This window comes from Chlorocebus sabaeus, chromosome 16, assembly GCF_047675955.1.
Source record: "Chlorocebus sabaeus isolate Y175 chromosome 16, mChlSab1.0.hap1, whole genome shotgun sequence".
In the NCBI taxonomy this organism is placed as follows: domain Eukaryota; kingdom Metazoa; phylum Chordata; class Mammalia; order Primates; family Cercopithecidae; genus Chlorocebus; species Chlorocebus sabaeus.
In genome coordinates, this window is record NC_132919.1 from 39,866,485 (window position 1) to 39,891,146 (window position 24,662).

The 24,662-nt window shown below is 51.7% G+C and overlaps 1 protein-coding gene and 1 long non-coding RNA gene across 8 annotated transcripts in view; one reads left to right on the plus strand and one right to left on the minus strand.

Annotated features, from left to right (window-relative positions):
* Window positions 1-18,534, minus strand: part of LOC140708651 (uncharacterized) — a 33,549-nt gene extending 15,015 nt beyond the window's left edge. For both annotated transcript variants that reach the window (XR_012088803.1, XR_012088804.1), the window contains exons 1-2: window positions 18,428-18,534; window positions 631-772 (exon numbers count right to left, since the gene is read on the minus strand). This is a non-coding gene — a long non-coding RNA (uncharacterized lncRNA). The remainder of the gene's footprint in view (window positions 1-630; window positions 773-18,427) is intronic.
* SEPTIN4 (septin 4) lies at window positions 28-23,988 on the plus strand. Of its 6 annotated transcripts, XM_008011284.3 has the most exons (14): window positions 28-1,603; window positions 2,261-2,305; window positions 3,553-3,560; window positions 17,284-17,580; window positions 17,934-18,027; window positions 18,464-18,550; window positions 19,044-19,167; window positions 22,148-22,282; window positions 22,396-22,513; window positions 22,603-22,704; window positions 22,898-22,994; window positions 23,088-23,250; window positions 23,406-23,505; window positions 23,760-23,988. In XM_008011284.3, the coding sequence occupies exons 1-14, from the start codon at window positions 43-45 to the stop codon at window positions 23,817-23,819; spliced, it is 2,991 nt and encodes a 996-aa protein (XP_008009475.3). In that variant the 5' UTR covers window positions 28-42; the 3' UTR covers window positions 23,820-23,988. The 6 variants fall into 6 exon arrangements, with proteins under 6 accessions (XP_008009475.3, XP_008009477.3, XP_072860996.1 ...); XM_008011286.3 differs by lacking the exons at window positions 28-1,603; window positions 2,261-2,305; window positions 3,553-3,560 and adding an exon at window positions 12,109-12,225; XM_008011285.3 differs by lacking the exons at window positions 28-1,603; window positions 2,261-2,305; window positions 3,553-3,560 and adding an exon at window positions 14,825-15,084.
* The last annotated feature ends 674 nt before the right edge of the window (window positions 23,989-24,662 follow it).

The following is a 24,662-nucleotide window of genomic DNA, read 5'->3' on the forward strand; positions in this document are numbered from 1 at the left end:
CAGTAAAATATGGGATCTACTCAGAAAGGCACAATCTATCAGATGGTCAAGACAAATAAACCTGGGGCCAAGGTAGCAGTTTCAGCACAGAGAGGGTCTGAGGTTACTACTAACACATCCCCTCAGCGGGGACATGGGTACATTCTTGCCTCAAGCCATCGAAGTGCTGCAGTCTCCCTGAACCCTTCCCACGGAAGATCAGAAGCTGCACATCCCACCACTCCCTATTTGGCATCAGACTATCCTCAATCTGTCTCCCTCCAGTCAGGGCCTGGACACTATGCGGTACCCACTCCTCGGGTAACCGAGACTGGACCAAGAACAGAATCATCCCGCCATTCCTCTCCTCCTAGAAAGAACCAGCAAACTCAGACACTGGCTTCCCACGCTTCAAGCAGACTACGGAATGTTAGTCCACCTGGAGAGGAAGCAGCACGAAGAGGCGGTGAGAGCAAGTCAGGGCGCGAGGTCGGCCATCATGCCTCATCAATCCCAGATGCCAAATCTACTCGTCGGTTGAGTTTTCAAGATCAGAAGGATAACTTACAATCACAAATCTTACAAGATGACCCACCATCGAAGGTCCAGAACCCCCAAGGAGTCAGAGTTCCCCGTAGGATTTTGACTTACCCAAAGGATGAAGCAGTACAAACTGAGCCCATCCAAAGGATTACGACTGCTGGCGAGATCAGATCTCCAAGGAGTCCCTCTCTCCCAGAGCACAGAAGCAGCTGTGTCTCTGCAGACTATCAGACAGCCCAGAGAAAGGTCCCTGTAGAAGAATCAGAAACAGGTCCTTACAGTTCAATTCCTTCAAAACCCAAGGCCTTGTATAGGAATATGAACTTGGACTCATCACTCAAACTCTCTGTCCTTAAAGATTCTGATGGTGTACACCGAGTTTCTGCACGAGTAGACCCTGAGTCTCTTCACAAGTATTCTGTCTATCCTGAAACCAAGCCCTCCACAAAGGTCTTAGTATCATCACAGGTGGAGTCCAATGTGAGGGCCCCAATCCGAGGAAACAACGAGGTTGGCCGCAGGGTCACCATCTCCCCAGGGGTACAGTCAGTAGAGCCAACTCACCGTGTGACAGCTCAATCAGTGACTGAGGGCTCCCACAAGTCATCCATGTTTGTCACTCCAGAGCCCATCTATAAACAGCAAACCCCAAAACCCCCAGGAACTACCTACATGTCCCAAGGACCTACACCCAGGTATCCAGAACTCTCGCAAAAGCCCTCCATCCATGCAGAACTGGAACTGACCCCTCGGCCCTTGCCTCCTCGGTCCTTACCTAGGTACGGACCTGACTCCTCATGGTGGCCCTTGCTGAATCCTGAAGTTGAAACACCCCAAAGCCAGCCGACAACACCTGATTTTGAGCTTAAGTGTTCTTCTTCCCTAGATCATTTATTGTCTGGTTTTAAAATAGACTCTAGCCCTTTCTGTGAGGATCTGAAGTTCCAGAGAGAGAAGGCAAGCCTATCACCACCATCATCACCAAAGGAGTTTCCAAGTTGGGCACCACTGAGTAAAGTGCCACAGACCCCCAAGCACACCTGCAAACAACCCATTCAAAGGTTTAGTGCTTTCTTCCTGGGTATGTGAAGAAGCAGACTGCCCAGGTGCAGCCCCAATTTAGTGAGATGGGATGTTGGGGTGGGCAGAAAAGACCACCTCTTCATTCTGGGAATAAGGGCTGCTCTCCTGCCAGTGCCAAAGCTAGTCCTATCCTTGAGCCTATTGCTCCATTCCTTCCCTGCCAGCTTCTCTGTGCTCCAAGCTAATGACATCGATGATGATGCTTGGGCCGGGCGACAGGCATTGACTCCTCCAGGCAACACTGCTTACCTTTTCAATTGAAGGTAGTAGAGAGGGCTTGCAGGGTTGAAAGCTGCTTCCTGAGTGGGGATGAAGAACTGAGCTGGGGTGAGGGCCGGTAAGGGCTGTTAAATAGAATAAGGGCCTCAGGTAAATACTCTGGCTACAAAGTGGAGAGGGTGGGGTGCAGATGAGCTGGGATTCTAGGAGGGGAAAGGCATTCACAGTGGCACAGAGAGAGGGTGTAAAAAAGGGAAAGGGAGAATGGGAATATGATATATAGTCCTAGGCTGGAGGAGCTTCTTGGAGAGGACCAAGGGCTGAGGGCACCTTTGGGTGGAGAAATGTGGAGCTAGAAAGGGAGCTGCAAGTAGTGGAGGGTGGGATGTGCATCCCACAGAGAGAAGAAAAGCAACCATCTCTCTGTTACTTTCAGATGTCTCAGAGGAAATGTACAATCGTGTCATCTGGTGGCTGAAAGGTCTGTGCTTTTCCCTCCTATGGGTCCACTGTGGGAGCTTGGGGGATGGGAGGACAGGTGAGGAGTGGCATCTATGTATCTACAGAGTTGGGTCGTTTAGGAGATAAATGCTGGGATTTTGACCTGAAGAAGCAGAGGAACTTCTCATCTTGCTGAAAATTTCACCATTAGAGTCATTTCTTTGGGGCTTGGAATCTTTTCCATTTTCAAGAGTCTCCTTTTAACAGGAAGTTACTTCTGGAATGGAGAATAATTTAAGCCTCATGGCCTTTTCAGCTTAGTTGGTCACCTATCACATGATTTTAAAAAAAATACACCAAAGCAAACCGCCTGCTTCACAGTCTTGCTCAGAGTTGACTTCACCCTAATTCAGGCTGGGGACTCTTCTCATGTGTTTCTCGGGTTCTTCAGAACCCTCCTCATGCCCCCACTCTACCACCTGGGGTACTTACTGGTGCTGCCCAGGCAGGATCTTCAGAGATGTCTGGGCCTCCCCCTTGAGACCGTCAGTGTGTCTTGCAGCTCTAGAATCCTTAAGAGAAGTGTCCCCAGACCTTGTGACCCTCCGTTCCCTTTATACTCTTGGCTTCTCTGGGGGCAGGGGAGGGTGGGGACCAGCCCTCAAGGAGTAAATCTTGGCAGCAGGGACCTCTTGCTGTGAGCATTTTGGCCCAAAATATACTCCAGCCCTATGAGCATGACAGAGGCCAGGGCTATGGATAAAGCAGTCCCTGGGGAGGAGAGAGCCCTGGGAATGCCATCCAATCCCAACCAGCATGAGCCCTCCTAGTGATGGTCAGCAAAGAGCAGAGAAGGGCAGTCCTCCTCAGAGGGAGCAAAGCTCTATAGAGTAGCGGCACAGTAAAGTACGAACTCGAGTTATCTAACTGGATTTGGGCCCTGGGTCCACTATTTTCTGACTGTGACCTTGGGTAAGTTATTTTACCTCTCCAAGCATCAGTTTCCTCATCTGTTAATGAGAATAATGGCTCCCTCTTAGGGTTATTGTGAGGATTATTACAAGCTATTACTGAAAAAACACTTAGCACGGTGCTCGGCAACAGTGAGCATTCAGTAAATACTAGCTGCTGTTATTTGGGCCACTTGCACTAGGAAGGGATTGGGCCAGGTTTGCCCAAGTCCACTGGGCGTCTTTAGTAAATTTCTCTTTTTCCCCTCCTATTGGCACTCTCTGAATTCCATTTGCTGCCCCCTGGGAATGCCTGGCTTCTACTCTGTTATGACAGATGAGGAGGTAAGAATGCCCCTGGGAGGTTACTCCCAGTCTTCCTGGGCCCACCCTACAATCCAAATCCATCTCCTGTCCTGTAATGGGAGTAGACATGGAGGGAGACAGAGCTGCTCCCTATGGTTGAGCAGATTGTTCACTGCACAAGAGCACTGGGTGGAGGGGGTAAGTGGGGGCCGAAATCTAACCTGTGTTCCATTTGCCAAGCTGTGCACCTGTGGGGCTGCATCTCCCCAGAGGGGGATTTGCACAAAAGCACTGTATGAGCTAGTTGCAGTCCTAGAAAGAACAGACCTTTTGGCAGATGATGAATCTTGCCAAGTGCTCTGTGGGAAGGCTGTCTAGGTAGCCGTTGGATCAATCCCCGCCTGGTTCTCCTCTTTTCAGCCTGGGGCATTCTAGAAAGGGGTCGCTTTTTTGGGTTACACACTATTTGGGTCCTCAACTTGGAAAAACTCAAGGTGGACTCTGCTCTCAGCAGTCCTGTGTCCTCATTTTGGCAGTGTCCTGATTTCACTGCATTGTTCCCATAAGTACTTTGGCTATTCTTGGCCCATGTTTGATAAGATGGTCAAAGCTCTTCCTACTTCCATTATTTTCTCTTGCCGTATTTCTCTATTACCCAAAGCCTAACAATGGCCTCTAATGGGTCCCATTCATGGGCTGACTCAGGATGGACAGTTGGCCACAGATAGAAAGCAAACGAGTGCATAGTGGGGGTCAGCCTAAGCTCAGATAATGGAACAGCTGAAGGGGAGGTGACCAGAAACAAGGCTGCCACCTCCCACTGCCATGGGTTCTTATCCAACCCTGAGCTCAGCTGTAGGTGGGAGTGGCTACTTTCAGAGATTATCTCCATGCAAGACAGTAAGTCCCTCCCTCCCTTTCTCGCTTCCTTCCTTCGTTCCTCCCTCCCTTCTTTCAATGGACAATTTTTATTCAGATGCCTAGCACTCTACTAGGCACTTTTAGGGGAAGCATTGAAGTTTCACAGCACACACGTTCCTTGGCCTTGAGAAACTTGCCATGATATGGTTGGGGAGATAAAACACAAACAGGAAACATTTAAACAATAATATGAAATAGTTGGTGCTGAAATGTCAAAATAGATGGAACAGACTGAGTAAGTGCTCTTGGAGGGTCTTAGGAGAGAGGGAGTTCGCAGGGATATGGGTAGGGGGTCAGGGATATGGGTAGGCCCTCCTTCCCAAAGCCAAGGGATGGTGGTGTCTTAGCTAGCTTTTTGCTCACCCCTAGATGCAAATCTGTACCTTTGGGAAGGGGTTAATATTTTCCTTCAGTCAAGATTTCATGTTTTTGAGCAAGCTCCTCCCTGTTCTCCCCCATCCTCACCCCCTTTTTCTGTGCATCATGTTTTAGTTTAGTAAGTCAAAAGCCTTGGCAACAGGATGGCTCCTTCCTAAAATAGCTCTTATCCTGTCTCAATAATTACAGCTCTCCAGCCCTGTTCAGCAACAGAGCTGCTCCCCAGAAGCCGAGAAGAGAAGGCTCCCAGGCAGCTGGGCTGCTGATCTTCTCCGACATTCTGGAGGTAGGATGGCATGGAGGTGGGCCAGGTGCTCTCTAATGCATGAGAGAGCTAGGCTCTCCCCAGCCTGTCCCCCAGCCAGCATGGCCCCATGCAGCCTCAGGATGGAGATGCTGTGGTGCTGGTGTCCAAGGCCTCTGATTCCTCTAATCTGGGAATGGTTGACCATAGAGTCTGTTCCAGATTCCATTCCTGGCAGGGATTCTCTGGTGGCCTGGCCATGATGCCTGGCTTGTGGAAGGCATCATGTTTGTTGTTGAGCTTCACAAGCTTCTCTGGGTGAACAGCTGGGGATGGCACCTGATTCAGCCCATCTCTTTCTCGTGTCAGTCCCTTCCCAAATGGCCCTTCAAGGCCCTTTTGTCTAAGGAATGGGGTGGACAGATGCTTCTCATCCTTGGATTGGGACATTAGGGGCTGGAGTCTCCCCAGAGGAGTTTGTGCTGGACTGAGGGAAGCATTCCTGATGGGGTTTTTTTGGGATCAGAACTAGCAAAAGCTCAACAGGAAGGTCCTGAGGGTGCCCTAATGGGTCACTGGGGGCTGTCTTCTCACATAGCCCTGGGGAGTTCCTGAAAATAAAGCAGTTCTGATGGGAGGGACTGCAATGCCTTTGATGGACAGGGTGTGTTAGCCCCAAGATCCTGTGTCCTCAAGGCATCTGACCTACTCATCCTTAAATGTGACTTCTCAGGCTGTCATAGGGCAAGGTGGTTTACTCTCTGCTCTATCAATTATGCAAGAAACCAACTCTGGAAAATAGGCCAGGAATCAGAGGAGGCCATCTCACTGATACTTAAGGCAGACCTCAGTGTCTTTTGGATGACATGTCATGTGACCCCTGAGGGATAGGATGATCAGCCTCCTGTTGTCTTCTGAATCACAGGAACATTTTGCTCAGGTTGGTTTCCTTTACAAAGAGAAATCCAAAGCCTTTGAGGAACTCAGGGAGTTTCCACATTCATGAGGATGTTCACAGAATCCTAGGTCATGGGCTATCTGAAAGGAACCTTCCCTCGCTTTTTTTTAAAGTGCTCTGTTGCCCAGGCTGGAGTGCAGTGGTGCAATCCATAGCTCATTGTAATCTTGAACTCCTGGGCTCAAGTGATTCTCCTGCCTCAGCCTCCTGAGTAGCTGGGACTATGGGCACCAGCCACTGTACCTGGCATTTCTCTTGCTTCGGGTAGAGGTTCATAGTTGAGAAGAAAGAGAATCGTTGAAAGAATGGAGCAGAACTGCTGAAAATGGGGCAAGGCATCTCGGGAGGCTTTTTTTTTTTTTTTTTTTTTTTTTTTTTTGAGACGCAGTCTCGCTCTGTCGCCCAGGCTGGGAGTGCAGTGGCATGATCTCGGCTCACTGCAACCCATGCCTCCCGGGTTCAAATGATTCTCTTGCCTCAGCCTCCTGAGTAGCTGGGATTACAGGCACCCACCACCACGCCCAGCTGGTTTTTGTATTTTTAGTAGAGATGGGGTTTCACCAAATTGGTCAGGCTGGTCTCAAACTCCTGACTTTGTGATCTGCCCACCTCAGCCTCCCAAAGTGCTGAGATTACAGGCATGAGTCCCCACGCCTGGCCTTGGGAGGATTTTTATAGCAGTTTGACCATTGTTGCACAGCTTCTTAGGAAGCAAGCATCTTACCCCGTCAGATGGCACTCTGTTCATTTCCAGCTACCCTGGGCAGCCAATTCCAGAGCAGGATGGAAGACTGGTGACCTCTGGCTAAAACTTGCTAATTTGGGGACAGGCTAAGTTGAGCAGCTCATCAGGGTTTGCCTGGGACTTTGCTGGTTTTAGCACTGAAAGTCCCATGTCTCAAGAACCCCCTCAGTCCTGGGCAGACCAGGACAGTTGGTCACCTAGTACAAGCTGTGGTGCAGTCTGCCTGGAAGCACAGAGTGAGGGGACACTGTCCTGGCTTCACAGTGATACATGGGCAGGTTACTCCCTCTGCCTATAAAATGGGGGCAGGAAAATACGATACTTTTCTCTCAGACTTGATAGCAGAGCTGAGGCCAGACTCTCTTCTTAGTTCTTTGTTTTACCCAGAATAATCCCACATAGGGAAGAATCTGCCACATCCATCGTGGACTTTTTGGTGTATTTTCAGAAGCTGTGTGGTGACTGCAACCAATCTCCAACATCACATCTTTCTGCAGAGTAGTTTGGTGCTGTTTGAAATGGTGGATTTTCCAAGTAACAGAAACAGTGGGCCTGGGTAGAGTAGGGAGCTTGGCTTCACAAGCCAGGGTGCATACTTGGGTGAGGAAGTAAATCTGTAACCGAGGAGCCACCCTGACAGGTGCTCAGCCAGAGGCAGGCTGTCCTGAGAAGCAGAAATGGCCGTGTCCCTTACCCTCCTCTGCTCAGCTGCCTTTGGCTCAGCTGCTGTTAGGGGAGCAGCAGGAGACAGCTGCACCTTGAGGGCTGAATGAAGCCTGGAGGAGGGGGACAGAATGTGAGGCAGTTCCTGAGGGAAGCTCAGGCTGACACTGTGGGTGTCGCTTCCTTGGCACACCCACTGCCGGCAAAGCCATCTAGTTCCAGGGGTCTCCACAGTGGCTGTTTCCGGGAATTTGGGTCGGTAGGTCTGAGACCAAGCACTAGCTTTCTAGAGATGGTGTCTAGCTGGAGAAGCTGACTCCACAGATGGTGGTGGCTTGGTCATTCCAATGTCACTTTAATTTAAGGCATTACTCTGGTATTCTCTGTCCTCCCATCTCTCTACCCCTATTACACGTGCACACTCCAAATCCTTTGGAGGGAAGGCATTTGAAATAGTTGACAGTTACTGGTTTGATGTTGATAATTTTCTTATTAGTGGAGATAATAGCTACCATTCATTTAGTGATCACGTTAAGTGCATTAGTGGGTTTTCATAGTAGCCTATGAGTGGATTTATTCTCCCTATTTCACAGATGAAGAAACTGAGGCTCAGAGTTTGTTCATCAAAGCTGGAAGCATTTTAAGGAGCAGTCTGTGCCAGGGAGTCAACTATATGGTATAGAAACCCTTCTTCTATAGCCACGTCTCCCTGGAAAATACTTCTCAATATTTCAGCAGCACCTTTAGGTATCAAGAATTGTGAAGGGAAAGGTTTTAGTGGGAGTAACATCTGTGTCCTTGCATGTGAACCATAAGGCTGGGAGGTGGGTGTGAGCTTGTGAGCAGCCAGGATGAAGGGCAAGTGAAGGGTCAATGAAGCCCAGAGCCTCAAGGCTTGTCTGGGCTCTAAAATCAGAATGGAAAACTAATCAATGAGTCCTTTTAGTCAATCCATATTGATCAGCCATCTCCTGGGGGCAGAGGCCTGGACACCCAGACAAACATCACATCACATGTTTGCTGATTTGAAGTGAGCAGAGGTTAAAAGAGAAGACATACTCCCTGCCCTTGAGGAGCTTGTGGTTAATTTGGTAGAGAAAAGTATACAGATGGGTCACTTGAAAGGGTGTGGACATCAAAGGACAAAGCAAAGTCCAATGAAATGAGTCAGCAAAGCTTCCAGCATGGAGGCATATGGAGGGTAAAAGCCAGGGAGAGACAGATATTGGCACAGTATAGTGAAGACTTTGGTAACTTGGCTGCCCAAAGGTTGAAGGGCAGTTGTTTAGAATCAGTGAGTTTTTGGCCGTTGGAGGTAGGTATTCGAGCAGAGGCTGGGAAGGCAGGGGAGCCTTCAGACATCTGGTGAGTAGTCACATCAGGAGGTTTGTAAGTCCTTTCCAACCCTGAGCTCCTATAGCCCTGCCCTGCTCACGGAGGGTGTTGGAAGGACTGTCTGGCTTCTAGCACTCCACCAGCTCCGGAACTGCCCCTCTTTGCAGTCATTCGGCAGGTGCCAGGAAACACAGTGTTCCCCAGCCTTGCCACCCACACCTTATGCCTGCCTCCAGGATCATGGGACACGTGGCAGCAGCTGGGGGAAGATTTGGGCTTAATGTATTTTGGTTTATTGCCTTTGTCCACCACAGACCTTGTTGGACAGACTTGCTGAGGTTTCCTTGAAAGACACAACCCAGTGATAGCCTTTGGTCCGAGGGCTCTCTGACTATATCATCAGTGACTCATCTATCTCACTGGGGAAGGGATGTATGATTAGTTCTTGCACCACTTTAGGGAAACTTAGCTACTGAGAGGCAGAAATGACCATTGCTAGTTATGCAGATCTGAAATCCTGATTTCCTATGGTAATTGCTGTTTATTATCGGCTTTGAACTTGGGCCCTGGGATGGCCCACATGCAGCCTCCTTGCTTAGGTCCTGTGCCACACAACCTGCACCTATGGGTGGGCAAGAAAGACCTAGTGGAGGGGGCCAGGACATACCATGTTGGCCTGACCTAAGCAACGGAGCCCAGGACAGCAGGCTAGAGCTATGGTAGCTGAGCTGAGTTTCCCAGCTAGACACTTGGCTCAGATACCGTGCCCTAGCAGTGCCTGGGGAGTTGTACTCTAGTCAAGGCCATCAGTGCTTGGTGGGATATTGAATTTTGAGGGAGAGCTAGCGCTCCAAGAGCTGAGCCATGCTGAAGCAGAGTTGGCCAGGCCACCTGCTGGCTGGAGATGAGGAAGAGCACTCAGTAAATTGCCAGTGACTCACGCAAGGGCTGCTGTATTAGACTCTAACTCCCTCACACAGAATGTAAGAGCTGGAGTTGAGAGAAGTCCAGTCTTCTCTTTCAGTGGGGGAAACAGAGGCCCAGAGAGGGCAAGGGACTTTCAGGCAGTAAGATAGCCAAGTTAGCATAGGACTTGTGGCCAGGCCAAGTTCTCTCAGAGTCCTCCGAATGCTGTGGTAGGTTAGCATGCAGGGCTTGTGCAGGCGGGATGGCTCAAAGTCAGTCTTCAGCTTTTATTTCACCCAGCATGCCTCATGTTAGGCCTGTGGTACAGTGATTAGAAAGAGATTAGACCCCAATATTCTTGGCTTAGAGCTAAGCTCCGTGGTCCCAGCACTTGCTTGGGGCCTCACTTTCCTCAAGGCAAGCTGGTACCAACCTTCCTCAGGACACACAGGGCCCTCTGGCGCCTGGGCAGCAGGTGCCAGAGAAGAACTGGGATTCCAGCCACAGCTGAGGATGAGCTGGCTGGGCTGCCTTTTGAGATGTGTCTGTGTCCACACTTGGAATTCAGCTGAGATCAGGGGAAGAGGCATGTTATAATAGTGGAAAGTAAGGGTTTCTGCTGGGTCCTGTCTTCCCTGATGTAGGCTTTCTCCTCACCCCAGGCTACAGGACTCTGGAAGCATGTAAGAGGTATTCTTAGAGTGCATACATGAGTACTGGAGGCCCAGGGCTTTGAAGAGTGGGGCTTTGTATAGCCCAAGCTTGACATTTGGGGCTGATGGTAGCAGCAGCTGCTGCTTCTGCAGACTTCCAACTGCCATTGGTTTCTCTCTTTATGTCTTTGTTTTCCTGAGTACAGCTTCGGATCCTCTGATCTACCCCAGGCCTTTTCTGGGAGCCTCTCTTTACCTTTAGAGGTTCCCTTTCAGGGGAGCCAAGCTGCTGCCCCCATTCTATACATTCTCCCCCTTTTCTCAGATCCTGGGCCCTCTCCTGAATCACTGCATGGCCAACCTTTCTCCAGCACCTCCTGCTGCTGCCTTGTTCTCTTATCTTCCTCCAAGGCCTATAGTAGCATACAGCATATCCTCCTTCCCCCACTGCATCCACTTTTAGAAGGCCAGAGCTGCAAGGAAGCTTAGAAATCATCTAGTTTAATCCCCTCATTTTCAGCTATGGAAACTGAGACCCTGACGGGTGAAGCAAGGCCACCCAACTAGGAAGGTTTCTCCTCAACCTGCTGGCTCGTGAACACCCTGCCATCTTCCAGTCCACCAGTGCCAAACAGCCAATAACAGCTCCAGTAGCAGCCCCATTGTTTTTCTCAGCTTGATCTTACCTGCTGCCTCAGGCCCTCTTCCCTCCTCTAGCTAAGTTCTAACTGGTCCCGACCACTGCTACTGGTTCACAGATCAGACTGAAATACAGCAGGCAGGCCTCTGGCACTTCTACCAACAGGGAGGGCCGTGCCTGTGGGTCTTAGTTTTGTCCAGAGTGTATTCAGGCAGAAGCCAATCAGCCTGCCATTGAGAGAGGGGTCTTGGGGGTCAGGACGGAACATGCTTCTGGAAACTTCCACAGGAGCCTGACCAGCTCAGACCCTACTTAGCTCAGGGAATCCCTCACCAACACCCCACTCACCAAGCATCTGCCTTCCCCTAGCTGCTGCTCTGACCCTTCTGAGCCTCTAATGCCTCTAAAGCTTCAGGGGCATCTGTCCCCTCAGCATCTCACCTGCTTGTGGGAGGAAGAGTGGCCCAGCTGGGCCTGGGTCACGCCTGGGTTGGCCTCTCCTGAGGCCCTCCCCACTGTCCTCAGCCACAGGCAAGGCTCCACCGCCCTGTTAAAGCCACTCAGCCTCTCCCTTCCATCCTTCCGGCAGATGATCCCTGCAGCAAATCCTCTTTAATCTGTAATCTGCGGTACTGCACGAAGGGAACCTGTCTCTAACCTGCCCCTTCACAGCTCGGGTGGAGGTGGAGAATATCTGACATTCCCCTTTAGGAGGTGTGGTGATCAGTAACTTGGGCATCAGTCGGCTTCACTTTGTGAAAACCTTGCTGAATCCGTGCGCTAACTAACGGTTTCTCTCCAACTCATGGAGCAACTCCCCATCCCTTCCAAAGGCGGCGTCTTCTGGGGATGCCAGGTGGGGCGTTCGGTTTTCTTTGGGAACTGGTTCAAGCCCCCGCGGTGCTTCTGGAGCTGAGTAAAAAAGAGCCAGGTGTCCAGTGCTGCCCGGGGACGAGGAGCTGAGGCTCCCCGCTCTGTCCTGGGTGACCCTATGCTCTGCGCCTCCGGGGGTCGCGGGCTGCGAGGCCGGCCCTAAGGTGGGCACCCCGACCCGGCTCGCGCCGGCACGCCTAGCAGCTGAGGTACAGGCCCCGCCCCGGGGACGACTCGCTCCGCCCCCGCCACCGGGCCCCTCCCCCAGCTGTCCGCACTCGGGTAGGCGGGAGGGGGACCGCGGTGCTGCGAGGTCGGCGCGCAGCTCCGCAGCGGGTCGCTCGGGCGCTGTCCAGGCGGAGCCGGCCCCGCCCGGGCTGCAGCCATGGTAAGGCAGGCAGGCAGGCAGGCAGGAGGGCGGGCGGGCGCGGGTCAGGGCCGGGGTGCGCAGGGCGGGTCGCTCCCGGGCGGCTCCAAAGGGACCCGCGGCGCCGCAGCCGCGGCTGTGCAGGGTGGGAGGCGCCGTCGCCGGCCGCGGGCACAGGCTGGCACTGCTGTCGAGCGGCGGTGCGTCGTTGCTCCCAAGTTTTTCCCTCTGAGCAGCCACAGAGTGGGCCCCGACCCCTAGATAATGCCTGCGGTCTAGGATGAAGGGGTGGGTCCGTGCTGAGGGAGGTGCCCGCTGGTGGAGACGCGCATGTTGGGGTGGGGAAGGCGCATCAGTGGTGAGTGGAGGTGAGGGTCCCCCTCCTCGCCTGGGTCAGCTTTTACCTGAGTAACCCCTCCTGACCCACCTACCCTGGGCACAGGGGCCAGTACCAACTTCATCTGGAAAACACAGAGGAGGCCCACAAACACTGCCTGCCTCCCCAGGAGGGATGGTGAGACGCTTGGCCCCTCCTTGCCTCAGCCTGACAAGGGGCAGTCCCTGGGCCTTTCTCAAAGGGACTCCTGAGAGAGAGAGGCCCAGTCCACCATCCTGCCCGATGGGATTAGCTATATCCTTCTGCCCCCGGGGACAGGAACCATGGGAAAGCTTCCTCTTGCTGCATCTACCCCCTCCCTGCCCACCAGCCAGGTCCCTCTGCAGTGTGTGGGGGTGGGGGCACCCATCCCTGCCACCTGCCTGTAGTGGGAAGAGAAACAGTAACCCCAGCCAGCCTCCCTGGAGGTGCCCAGGTAGGAAGTTTTGATGCTTGGCTCTGAAGATGTCATCTCTTCTCCTGACATTGTTGCCAGAGCCTGCCACAAATAACATAAGGATGTCAGGACCTCCAGGCCACACACCGTCCTCTCCTCCCAGTCTGGAAGCCCTACAGCCTTTGCCCTCTGCATTGGGGAACACGAACTCTTTACAGCAGTGGGGGATCCCTGACTAGCCTGTGGGGCGAGATGGTGGCTGTGGGCAGCCTCCAGAAGGGAACTCCCTGGGCCCCCTGGGATCAGAAGCTTTCAGGACTGGTAGGGCCAATCTTTTGGGCTCTTGTCTCTCAAGCTGTGTCCAGGCAGAGGCCCAAGCCTTGGCCAGGAAGTCTTGGTGACCCTGTGACCTTCCCCAAAGGGGGGTTCCTGGGAGAGGCCTGTCCTTATTCCTGTCCCCCACTTCTCCCCACATGGTGGATGGATGGACCGATTGTTCTAGGGATGGAAGCCTAGGGAAGTACTGATTATCCCCAGTGCCAAGTCCAGCAGGGGCTAGAGGGGCTTTTTCTGCCACATACTAAGTTCAGTTCAGCTGAGGTCTTGATGCTTTCAGCTTGTCTGAGGCCACCCTGTTCTTCTCTAATTAAAGACACCCCCCCACCCCAACCACCACCACCAAAGTCCCCATCCTCAGGCCCCTGCCCTCAACCAGCCAAGTTCTTAGGCTGACTGGTTCAGACCAGACTCCTCTATGAGGGTCTCTTTGTCAAAGGAGGTCAGTGTCCCAGCTGCTTTGGGAATCAGTGGGGGAGACCTCTCCAACCCAGGTGCCCCAGGGGGTTTAAATTTACATGTGAAAAGAAAAACAGGCCAACATTAATGACTATCCTGTGACTTGGGATGCGCCTTCTCTTCTCAGGTTCAAAGCAGTTTAAGGAATCTATCATTTGGGAGTGCTTTCTCTCCCCAGCCTCCCTGGGAGGCAAGGAAGGGCCATTCACAACTGAACATTAAGGTCCTCAAATTAAGACACTATCCAGACTCACAAAAGATGTTTCCACCCAACCAGAAACAGTGGCCCCCTGACTCCTAGTTGAGTGTACACTTCCAACCAGGCCCCTTAATTTGTCTCCCACCTAAATGGCAGCTCTGAAGCTTCTGGGCTTCCAGCCTCCCCATTGCATTGAACCCATGCTCCTTAGAGACCAAGTGCTAACAGCTCCCCTGTTGATGCTATGGAAGTCATGGAGTGATGGAATTGATACAGGTTGCCATGAGTCAGAGGTCAGGTGTCCTAGGGTAAGGGGAGTCCCTGGAGCAAAGTACCCTCTGTGGCTGGTGCTCCCTGCAGGGAAATCTAGGAGCATATTTCTGAAGACAGTGATGTTCCCCACTGGGGAAAAAAAAAAACAACAACGAACGCTTGGGAAGAAGTGTGGGACCATTCCCATGAAAACCTATATGGGGACGTATAGGACATCTCATCCTACTCCAGCACTGCTTAAAGTTAAGATGAAAGAGAGAGATTGGGGGATTCAATTCCTTTGGGAATGGGTATCCTGGGTGACTGTCCTCATGTGCTGATGGGCCAGGTCACTTGGGGACAGCTCATAGTCCTCAGGCAGACCACAGTGTCCTTGGGGGTTAACAGGAGAGGTCAAATGGATCAAGAGCCTGTGCTGCAAACAGACATTGGGAGGTTGGTGCTGTGCCCACCAGGGTAGGCAGCAGGCAGGCGTCATGGGGCAGCCAATCAGAGGAGGAGGGGACTGCAGAGGAACCAAGTGATCCTGCTGCAGCTGAGCTGTCCTTGGAGGGTGGGAGCCAAGGGAAGGGGAGGAGAAGAGGGGTGGGGAAGGACATTCCACAGGCTTTTTTGGCCCCTGCCAGAGACAGAAGGAGGTCAAAGAGAAAGGGAAAGGAGCAAGCCAGGAAGCCAGACAACAAGAGCATCAAAACAAGACTGTTTCTGTGTGTGAGGAACTTTGCCTGGGAGATAAAATTAGACCTAGAGCTTGCTGACAGGGAGTCTGAAGCGTGGGACATGGACCGTTCACTGGGATGGCAAGGGAATTCTGTCCCTGAGGACAGGACTGAAGCTGGGGTAAGGTGCTGCTCTGGGAGATGGGTGGACATGACCTGTCTTCCCCCTGCCTTGGCTGGGATTGGGGCTGAAAGTCAGAAAATGATTTGGTCACTGGCAGAGCTGGGAGTGGGCATGAACAGGCAGAAGGCAGGGACCCTGGTGTCCTGACTCCTTGTCTAGAGCCCCTGTGGCCCCCTCCATGCGGATGAGCAGCCAGGGCTGGCAGAGACAAGGATGGTGCTGGGTTCCTGGAGGCTCTGCTGGAAGATCGTGGGGGCTAGGGATCTTCATTAGGGCCTTCCTTTCTCCCATCCCTGCCCCTCCACTCAGTGCCCCTGGGAAACCAGGTGAAGCACAGCTTTCTCTGTCCCACCCTTGTCCTGACCCGCAGACCAACTGCTGGGTCATTGTGGATTTGTGCAGAGAGGCAGGATTTCCTGGAATTCCCCAGACTTACTAGCTGCCAGACAACAAGTCCTGCTGCCCCCCAGTCCCACCCCTTCTCTGTTGCCATGTAATTAATTGTCCAAGCTGGGACACTTTGAGAGTGAAAGGGCACAATTAATCACGATGCCAGGACAACAGGCATAGAATGGGATGTATGGTCGCCACTGGACCTCACAAATATCATGGATGAGAAAAGCCTTGGGTTAGGCTTGCCTCAGGATAGCCTCTTCTGGTCACCCAGCCTCCACCTGCTGGTTCCAGTTTTGGGCTGAGGGGCCTCTTTTCCTCCCCTCTGTCCAGGCAAGCACTGGAGACTATGGCTATAAGCAGGTGTGAAGACTTGAGAGGCAACAGCCTGGCAGTAGCTCCTAGCAGACTTTTCCCTCTAACCTCCCTATCCCAACCTCTTCCCTCTGGCATACACCTGGCAGTATGCATATCTGCCTCCCTCAATTCTTCCCTTTGCAGGAAGACTGTGGCCATCTTATCTCCCCCACTCTAGCTGGGACTCCACAGTGGTCTGGGGTAGTCCCCACTGGCTTGGCTAATCCCCAGAGAGTGAGTCAGCCTCTGCAGCCGGCCCTTGTCCATTGTCTGGGGGTGGCACGTGGGTATTGTGAGGCAGAGCTGAGCCCAGCACTGCCAGGCACCCCACAAAGGAGGCTGACCCCAAAGAAGAGGAGAATCTTTAGGGTCTAGAGCTGACAATGAGAGTTGGGGGAAACAGTCCCTCTTCTGAACTGGGGATGGGGTAGAACAGGCTTCTACAGAGCAGTCAATCCATTCTCTGCCTTCCACTCCCTGTGGGTCATGGTTTAGGCCAGCCCCTCTCCTGTACTGCTGGCTCTGGGCAAAGCGGGTAAGGAGATAACTGAGGGTGCTTCCCCTTGTATGTCCGTCACAGTTGGGGGCTGTCACAAGCTCTGGAGGCCCAGCCGTCCTTCAGCCTTCCCCGGGCTCTTCCATCCTCCCTCACCTGGTCTCTCCCAGCTGCCTTCCACCCACAGTCAGCATCCACTGGCAGGTTTACTCTTCTCTTCCAGGGCCCAGGGTCAGATTTGGGTGTGGCTCAGTGTTACTCTTCTCTTCCAGGGCCCAGGGTCAGATTTGGGTGTGGCTCAGTGTCTGGAGTAAGGGGTAGGATCAGCTGTACTGAACGCTGGTCTGTGAACCCTGGGAATTGAGCACCGGCAGTAGAATCTGTACCCCAGTCCCCCAGCTCACTGACCAGTAGTGACAGGAGGTACAGAACCCCCTGCTGGTTGACCTGCCTGATGCAGGCAGCTTTCTTCTCCCCTATCTACTTTCCTCATGTCCCTGCCCCATTCTTATGCACTGTACTTTCCTTCTGGGTTTAATGCCTCTGTCTGCTCTATCTTAATCAGTCCAGCCTTACTTCCTGGCGTGAGACAGTCCCTGGCTAGACCAGAACCCCAGGAAAGGCAGCCCCCAAAAACATGCTGCTGAGAAGGAGACCAGAACTGGAGTTCCTCAGTTCCCTAGAGCAGTTTCCAGGGCTCTGGGGGTGCCCAGGGCTCTTCTTGGACCCTGGGGCCCTGCCTGGCATCTTGGATTGGGGAGACTTGTGAGCAGGTGAGGGAGGGATGGTGAGCACTTCCTCTGGCTTGGCTGCAGTTTCTTTCTCTTCTAACCACAAGTGCTTTCCCTTTCCCTCTTGCCTTCTCTTGTCTTCTGTCTCCTTCCTCATTCTTCCCTTCCGGCTCCCTTCCTGGCACCACCCATCTATTCCACCCACCTCGCTTCCCCCAGATCAAGCGTTTCCTGGAGGACACCACGGATGATGGAGAACTGAGCAAGTTCGTGAAGGATTTCTCAGGAAATGAGAGCTGCCACCCACCAGAGGCTAAGACCTGGGCATCCAGGCCCCAAGTCCCGGAGCCAAGGCCCCAGGCCCCAGACCTCTATGATGATGACCTGGAGTTCAGACCCCCTTCGTGGCCCCAGTCCGCTGACAACCAGCAGTACTTCTGTGCCCCAGCCCCTCTCAGCCCATCCGCCAGGCCCCGCAGCCCATGGGGCAAGCTTGATCCCTATGATTCCTCTGAGGTAGAGCCTCCAGCCCTGCCTTTACCTTTCAGTGGGCTGCTGCAGGAAGATCAGGGGGCAGGGGGCAGTGTATGTGTATGTGTGTGTGTGTGTGTGTGTGTGTGTTTATCTGGGACCTCTTTCAGTCCTGTGTAAGCCCTATCTCCATGATATCTGCCCCCAAGGGCACTGGAAATTAGCAGTTTCAGCAAGGGCAGGAGGCCCAGCTGGTGGCCTCAGATGGGAACCCAGAGAAGTCTGGCACTGCTTCTTTAAGGCTGGGGCAAAGGCCTGAAAGGGAGAGAAGATCAGCGCTGGGTGCCAGGGCCCCTTTGGCTTCTCACCTTGATGCATTCTGCCTTCTTGTCTACTAGGATGACAAGGAATATGTGGGCTTTGCAACCCTCCCCAACCAAGTCCACCGAAAGTCCGTGAAGAAAGGCTTTGACTTTACCCTCATGGTGGCAGGTAGAAAAGGGACAGGGCTGGGTTGGGCAGGGTGTGTTTCAGGTGGGGATAGTGTGTGTGTCCATGAGTGGGAAGGGAGTATAGGTCAGAGGGAGCAAGCAGCGAGTGGCTGTACTGTTTTGCAAAAAAGCCAGGAGTCATTGGTCTGTGAAAGTGTATGTGTGTGGGGTGGGGTGGGGGTGGGTGTACGAATTGGTTGCAAAGAGCATCTGACCAACAGTTCCCTAGCATTTGCCTCTTTTTGTGTGACCTTGGACAATCTCTTGCTCCCCCAAGCCAATCTCTGCTTCCTCCCAGCTCTAAAATGCTATAGTTTGGTTAGTCTAGTTCTGATTAGATAAGAAAGCAGTTCCCCCTAAACCTTGATCCAGTGGAGTTGCTTTTTGGCTATAGATCTTACCTTCTGATTTGGTGCCTCTGTCTTCTCTCCTCTCAGGAGAGTCTGGCCTGGGCAAATCCACACTTGTCAATAGCCTCTTCCTCACTGATCTGTACCGGGACCGGAAACTCCTTGGTGCTGAAGGTAAGGAAAGGAGAGAACAATCAGGCAGACTTGCCTTGGGAAATTAAACTCACTCTAGAGTCTAGGGGATGGGGCTCTCCCCGACATGCAGGAAACCATGGCTTCCTAGAGAGACTGACAGCAGCTCTCCATAGGCCTATCTGCCTGGCAGCCCACCAGCCAGCTCCCTAAAGATTTGGGTGCTGAAGCAGGGCAGGGACCAGAATCTTGCTCTCTGAAGGAGTCTCTGACTCCCAAGGATTCCAGGAATCCAAGAAAAAAACCGGGAGCAGAGAAGAGGCTGGGGCCAGAGCCAACAGCCACCGGCATTTCCTGTGTTGGGAAATGTACTCCTTGCTGGTTCCCAGAGAACAGTCCCCCAGGCAGCTTGGGGGTGGAGAAGGGGGCAGTGTGGATGAGGCAGTCTGGGCAATGAGGCTGATTGGGGTGGGCAGTTCATCCTGACTGGGCAGGTCCCTGCCCTTGCCCTGGCCTCAGTTTCCCCCTTCTCCAGAGCGGATCATGCAAACTGTGGAGATCACTAAGCATGCAGTGGACATAGAAGAGAAGGGTGTGAGGCTGCGGCTCACCATTGTGGACACACCAGGTTTTGGGGATGCAGTCAACAACACAGAGTGGTATGTCTGACTAAGTGCAATCCCAGCTGCCCCTGAGCCACCCTTCTCCATACACAGGTACACACATAGGCCCAGATATATCCATACTTATCAGGAAGAAGCTGTCTATGACCTTGAGCATGTGACTTCCCTTACTGGACAGCCATCTTCTCCTTTATAAAGTAAGAGGGAAAGGATTGGAATAGATTATTTTAAATGTTCCTTCCAATTCTGCCCCATGATTCTATAATGGGGTAGGGACGTAAGAAAGAAGAGGCTGAGGCAGAAGGATCGCTTGAGGCCAGGAGTTCAAGGCCAGCCTGGGCAACATAGTGAGATCCCATCTCTACAAAAAGTTTTAAAAATTAGCTGGGCATGGTGGCGTAGGCCTGTAGTCTCAGCTACTGGGGAGGCTGAGGCAGAAGAATCACTTGAGCTCAGGAGGTCGAGGCTGCAGTGAGCCGTGATTGCACCACTGCACTCTAGCCTGGAAGACAGAGTGAAACCTTCCAAAAAAAAAGATGAGAAGAGCCTCAAAAAGCAAACACATGTGAAGTGTGAAAACATGTAGCACAGAGTTTGATTACATAGTAGTTGCCCAATAAACTGTCACCCTTTTTCCTTTCACTAGCAACATTTTAGGTGTCACAAACAAGTCTTGTTGAAGGGCTGGGCATGCATGGAGGGAGGGTAAAGGTGAGGAAGAATAGGCAAAGGGGAAAAATGGTAGAACTTTGTTTAAACTCCAGGCACCCTCTAGGCTACCTGCAGAAAGAAAAGTTGGCTTTACCACAACCCCCTATCATTCAGGCTTGAGGGACCTCCCTCCAGCTAATGGTCAGTAAGTCTGACCATTACCTCCAGCTTAGGTAATGGTCAGACCTAAGTGAGTAGATGAAGAGGGGAATGGATGAGATTGACAGGAGAAAAGGTGGTAGCTTTGATGAAGAAGTTAGGCAGGCGGTGCTAAGAGTGCTAGACAGAGAGTTCAAATCTTGATTGGCATTTAGTAACTTCATGATCTTAAGCAAATGATCCCCTTCAATCAATTTACCTACTGTCTCTTACCTTCCATAATACTAATAATTTCATTTGCCAGGCACCTCACAGTTTAAAGTGCACCTCCATATATACTCATTTTGTCAGACATTTATTTAATTAAAATATACCAGCACTTACCACCTCTCCAATTGATCTGAACATCACCCAACATGACGCATGTGCTCTGAAAAGTGTAAAGGGCTATTTACAGCATACTCAGGGATTTTAACAATGATAATTGCAGGACCAGCAACATAATTTGTTGGGCCCAGTGCAAATGAAAATGGAGGGCCCATTTTTCAAAATTTTTAAGAATTTCAACATGGCAACAGCAGAGCATCAAATCAGGTAGAATGTATTGAGCACATACTAGATGTCCAGCCTGTGCTGGACATTTTAAGGGATTCAGAACAAACATGAATGATTCCTATCCCTGTGAGGCTTATAGTCAAGTGGCAACAGGGAAGCAGGGGAGGTGGGGGCAGTTCTCTAACATGTTTCAATCAGATAGCAACTTAAATTAGTAAATGGGTCAGGCAAGGTGTAGTGGCAAGTGCACTGAGCTATAGGGGCTCAGGTGGGTAGAGAATTTACTAGCTAAATGACCTACAGAAAGTCTTTTTCCTTTCCCTTTCCCTCTCCTTCCTCCTTTCTTTCTTTTCTTTTCTTTTTTTCTTTCTTTTTTTTTTTTTTTTTTTTTTTTTTTGAGACAGGTTCTCACTCTGTTGCCCAGGCTGGAGTGCAGTGAGCTGATCACCCGCCTCCTGGGGCTCCCTGAGCTCAGGTTATCCTCCCACCTCAACCTCCCAAATAGCTGGAACTACGGGTGTATGCCACCACACCCAGCTAACTTTTTTGTATTTTTTGTAGAGATGGGGGTCTCACTACGTTGCCCAGTCTGGTCTTGAACTCCTGGGCTCAAGTGATCCACGCACCTTGGCCTCCTAAAGTGTTAGGATTACAGGCGTGAACTACCACACCTGGCCTGGAGCAAATCTGTTAGCTGCTCTGCATCTAGTTTCTTCATGTATGAAATGATAGTGATGATGATCATAATGCATAATGTCAACCTGTCAGGGCAGTGAGGATTAAACAAGATAATAGAAGAACAAAGGATATGAAAATTGAGGTTCTTGGGGGAAATTTATTTGTTTTGCTCTGTAGTGAAGACAAGGGGGGGAGCAGTGTGTATTGGTATAGTAAAAGGAGCCTTCATGGAAGAGATGGTTCTTAGGGCCTTGAAGGATGGAGTGGGTTTGGAGAGGTGGAGGAAAGGGTAGAAACACATGAGCAAAGAGGTTCTGAGGTTACACTGGAAACCTGAATTAGAGTTTCCCTGGCTTCCAGTTGGTATTTGCCTGCAGCCACCTTGCTATTCTTTTTTTTTTTTTTTTTTTTTTTTTTTTGAGACAGTCTGGCTCCATCACCCAGGCTGGAGTGGTATGATCTTGGCTCACTGCAACCTCCACCTGCTGGGTTCAAGCAATTCTCCTGCCTCAGACTCCCGAGTAGCTGGGACTACAGGTGCACACCACCACGGCCAGCGAATTTTTGTATTTTTAGTGGAGACGGGGTTTCACCATGTTGTTCAGGGTGGTCTCAAACTCCTGATCTTAAGTGATCCACCCGCCTCAGCCTCCCAAAGTGCTGGGATTACAGGGGTGAGCCACCGTGTCCAACCTATTCTTACTGCTTTGTTTGATCACCTGGGCCCTTTCCCTCTCATCAAGCTAGCATTTATTAAACTTTCCTGAGTACTCAGTCTAATTTTGTATCAGGACCTGTGAGATACACCCCATCCCATTCAGGAATTTCCCTAAAGATTTAGTAAAGTAAGCCAGGGAATAACAATGTCTTAAAAACACTGCTCAGAGAGTGGGCTACTACTTCTCTGTAGTCCCAGAGCTCACTAGGTGGCTCCCACTCTCACAGTTTCTCTGCTTGTCTGTCCCTGCCCCAGCTGGAAGCCTGTGGCAGAATACATTGATCAGCAGTTTGAGCAGTATTTCCGAGATGAGAGTGGCCTGAACCGAAAGAACATCCAAGACAACAGGGTGCACTGCTGCCTGTACTTCATCTCACCCTTCGGCCACGGGTATGGTCCAAGCCTGAGGCTCCTGGCACCACCGGGTGCTGTCAAGGGAACAGGCCAAGAGCACCAGGGGCAGGGCTGCCACTAGCAGGTGGTCACAGATTCCTGTTCCCCAGGCTCCGGCCATTGGATGTTGAATTCATGAAGGCCCTGCATCAGCGGGTCAACATCGTGCCTATCCTGGCTAAGGCAGACACACTGACACCTCCAGAAGTGGACCGAAAGAAACGCAAAGTGAGGGAAGCTGGTGGTGGGAGGGCATCAGGTGGGCTTCTAGAAAGGACGTGGTCCCCAGAACTGTGGGCCCCTCATCTGTTTGTCAGATCCGGGAGGAGATTGAGCATTTTGGAATCAAGATCTATCAGTTCCCAGACTGTGACTCTGACGAGGATGAGGACTTCAAATTGCAGGACCAAGCCCTAAAGGTGGGGCCACTCTAGGGCATCCCCTTCCCATCTTGTTTCTTCCGGGTAGAAAAAGGGAGTAGAATTCTATATTCAGGCTATCAGGGTGGAAAGGACCCTGGCTTCCTAGAGTGAAGCAGAGAAGATGACGATACAGGTGGAAAGAAAGAGGTGAGAACAGAGGGTGCTGACAGGCACCCCTAACCTCTTCCAGGAAAGCATCCCATTTGCAGTAATTGGCAGCAACACTGTAGTAGAGGCCAGAGGGCGGCGAGTTCGGGGTCGACTCTACCCCTGGGGCATCGTGGAAGGTAAAGCACTGAGCCTGTAACCAGGGTATCTCCTTGCCCTCTGTGGCTCTCCCCTACCTATGCCTCTGGCTGACCCCTAGCCTTGCTATGCAGTGGAAAACCCAGGGCACTGCGACTTTGTGAAGCTGAGGACAATGCTGGTACGTACCCACATGCAGGACCTGAAGGATGTGACGCGGGAGACACATTATGAGAACTACCGGGCACAGTGCATCCAGAGCATGACCCGCCTGGTGGTAAAGGAACGCAATCGCAAGTATGACCAGAAGCCAGGACAAAGCTGGCAGGGGGAGATCCCAAGCCTAGCCTTGGGTGAGACCAAGCCCTACTTTTGTTCTTCTATAAGCCCTGGGCTTAATCTAAGTGGGTGCTGGAGTCCTCCTAGCCTTATCAACCCTTTTCTCCCCTTAGCAAACTGACTCGAGAGAGTGGTACCGACTTCCCCATCCCTGCTGTCCCACCAGGGACAGATCCAGAAACTGAGAAGCTTATCCGAGAGAAAGATGAGGAGGTGAGAGCAGTACGGGTAGGGGAGGTCCCCTGTTTGATCACCAACGTTGGTATCTCTTTGTTTGGTAATAGAAAGATCCCTGGCTCTGGTGCATATTTGGGTCCTAGATAGGTCAATAGGTGGTTCTGTCCAGAGTCTCTATCACACCTCACGGCTACCAAGGTTCTGGCTTAAGGGATTAGAAATTTGGGGCACTTCCTCAACACTAAAGGACTCTTCAGAAGGCCGCATTTTGATGCCTGTGCCTATTCCAGCTGCGGCGGATGCAGGAGATGCTACACAAAATACAAAAACAGATGAAGGAGACCTATTAACTGGCTTTCAGCCCTGGATATTTAAATCTCCTCCTGTTCTTCCTGTCCATGCCGCCCCCTCCCAGCACCAGCTCTGCTCAGGCCCCTTCAGCTACTGCCACTTCGCCTTACATCCCTGCTGACTGCCCAGAGACTCAGAGGAAATAAAGTTTAATAAATCTGTAGGTGGCTTCTGGTGTCCCTGTGTGTATTTTTATGACCTCCTGGAGATCAAGGCCCTGGGACCCAGTTTTGAAAGGCTAATGGGAGAAGATGCTGGTTTCTGGCTTTTAGTAGGGAAGGGAGAGTGGGGAAACTTTCCACTTCGTTTCCCCTTCTAAGTCCCTGCTTAGAATCCAGCCTGGCTTCTCCATCTTAACGATCATATCTATCATGCCTCTATTATCTGGGGTCTGGGTCTCTCTCCATCTTTCACACATACAGTACCTTTGGTAATAGAAATATCCCTGGCTCTGGTGCATATTTGGGTCCTGGATAGGTCAACAGGTGGTTCTGTCCAGAGTCTCCATCACACCTTAGGGCTACCAAAGTCCTGGCTTAATGGATTAGAAATTTGGGGCACTTCTCCTGGCTAACACAGTGAAACCCCGTCTCTACTAAAAATACAGACGGGCGAGGTGGCGGGCGCCTGTAGTCCCAGCTACTCGGGAGGCTGAGGCAGGAGAATGGCGTGAACCCGGAAGGCGGAGCTTGCAGAGAGCCGAGATTGCGCCACTGCACTCCAGCCTGGGCGACAGGGTGAAACTCTGTCTCAAAAAAAAAAACAAAGAAAGAAAGAAAAATAAATTTGAGGCACTTCCCTAATACTAAAGGACTCTCCAAAAGTCCCCATGCCCGGCTAAT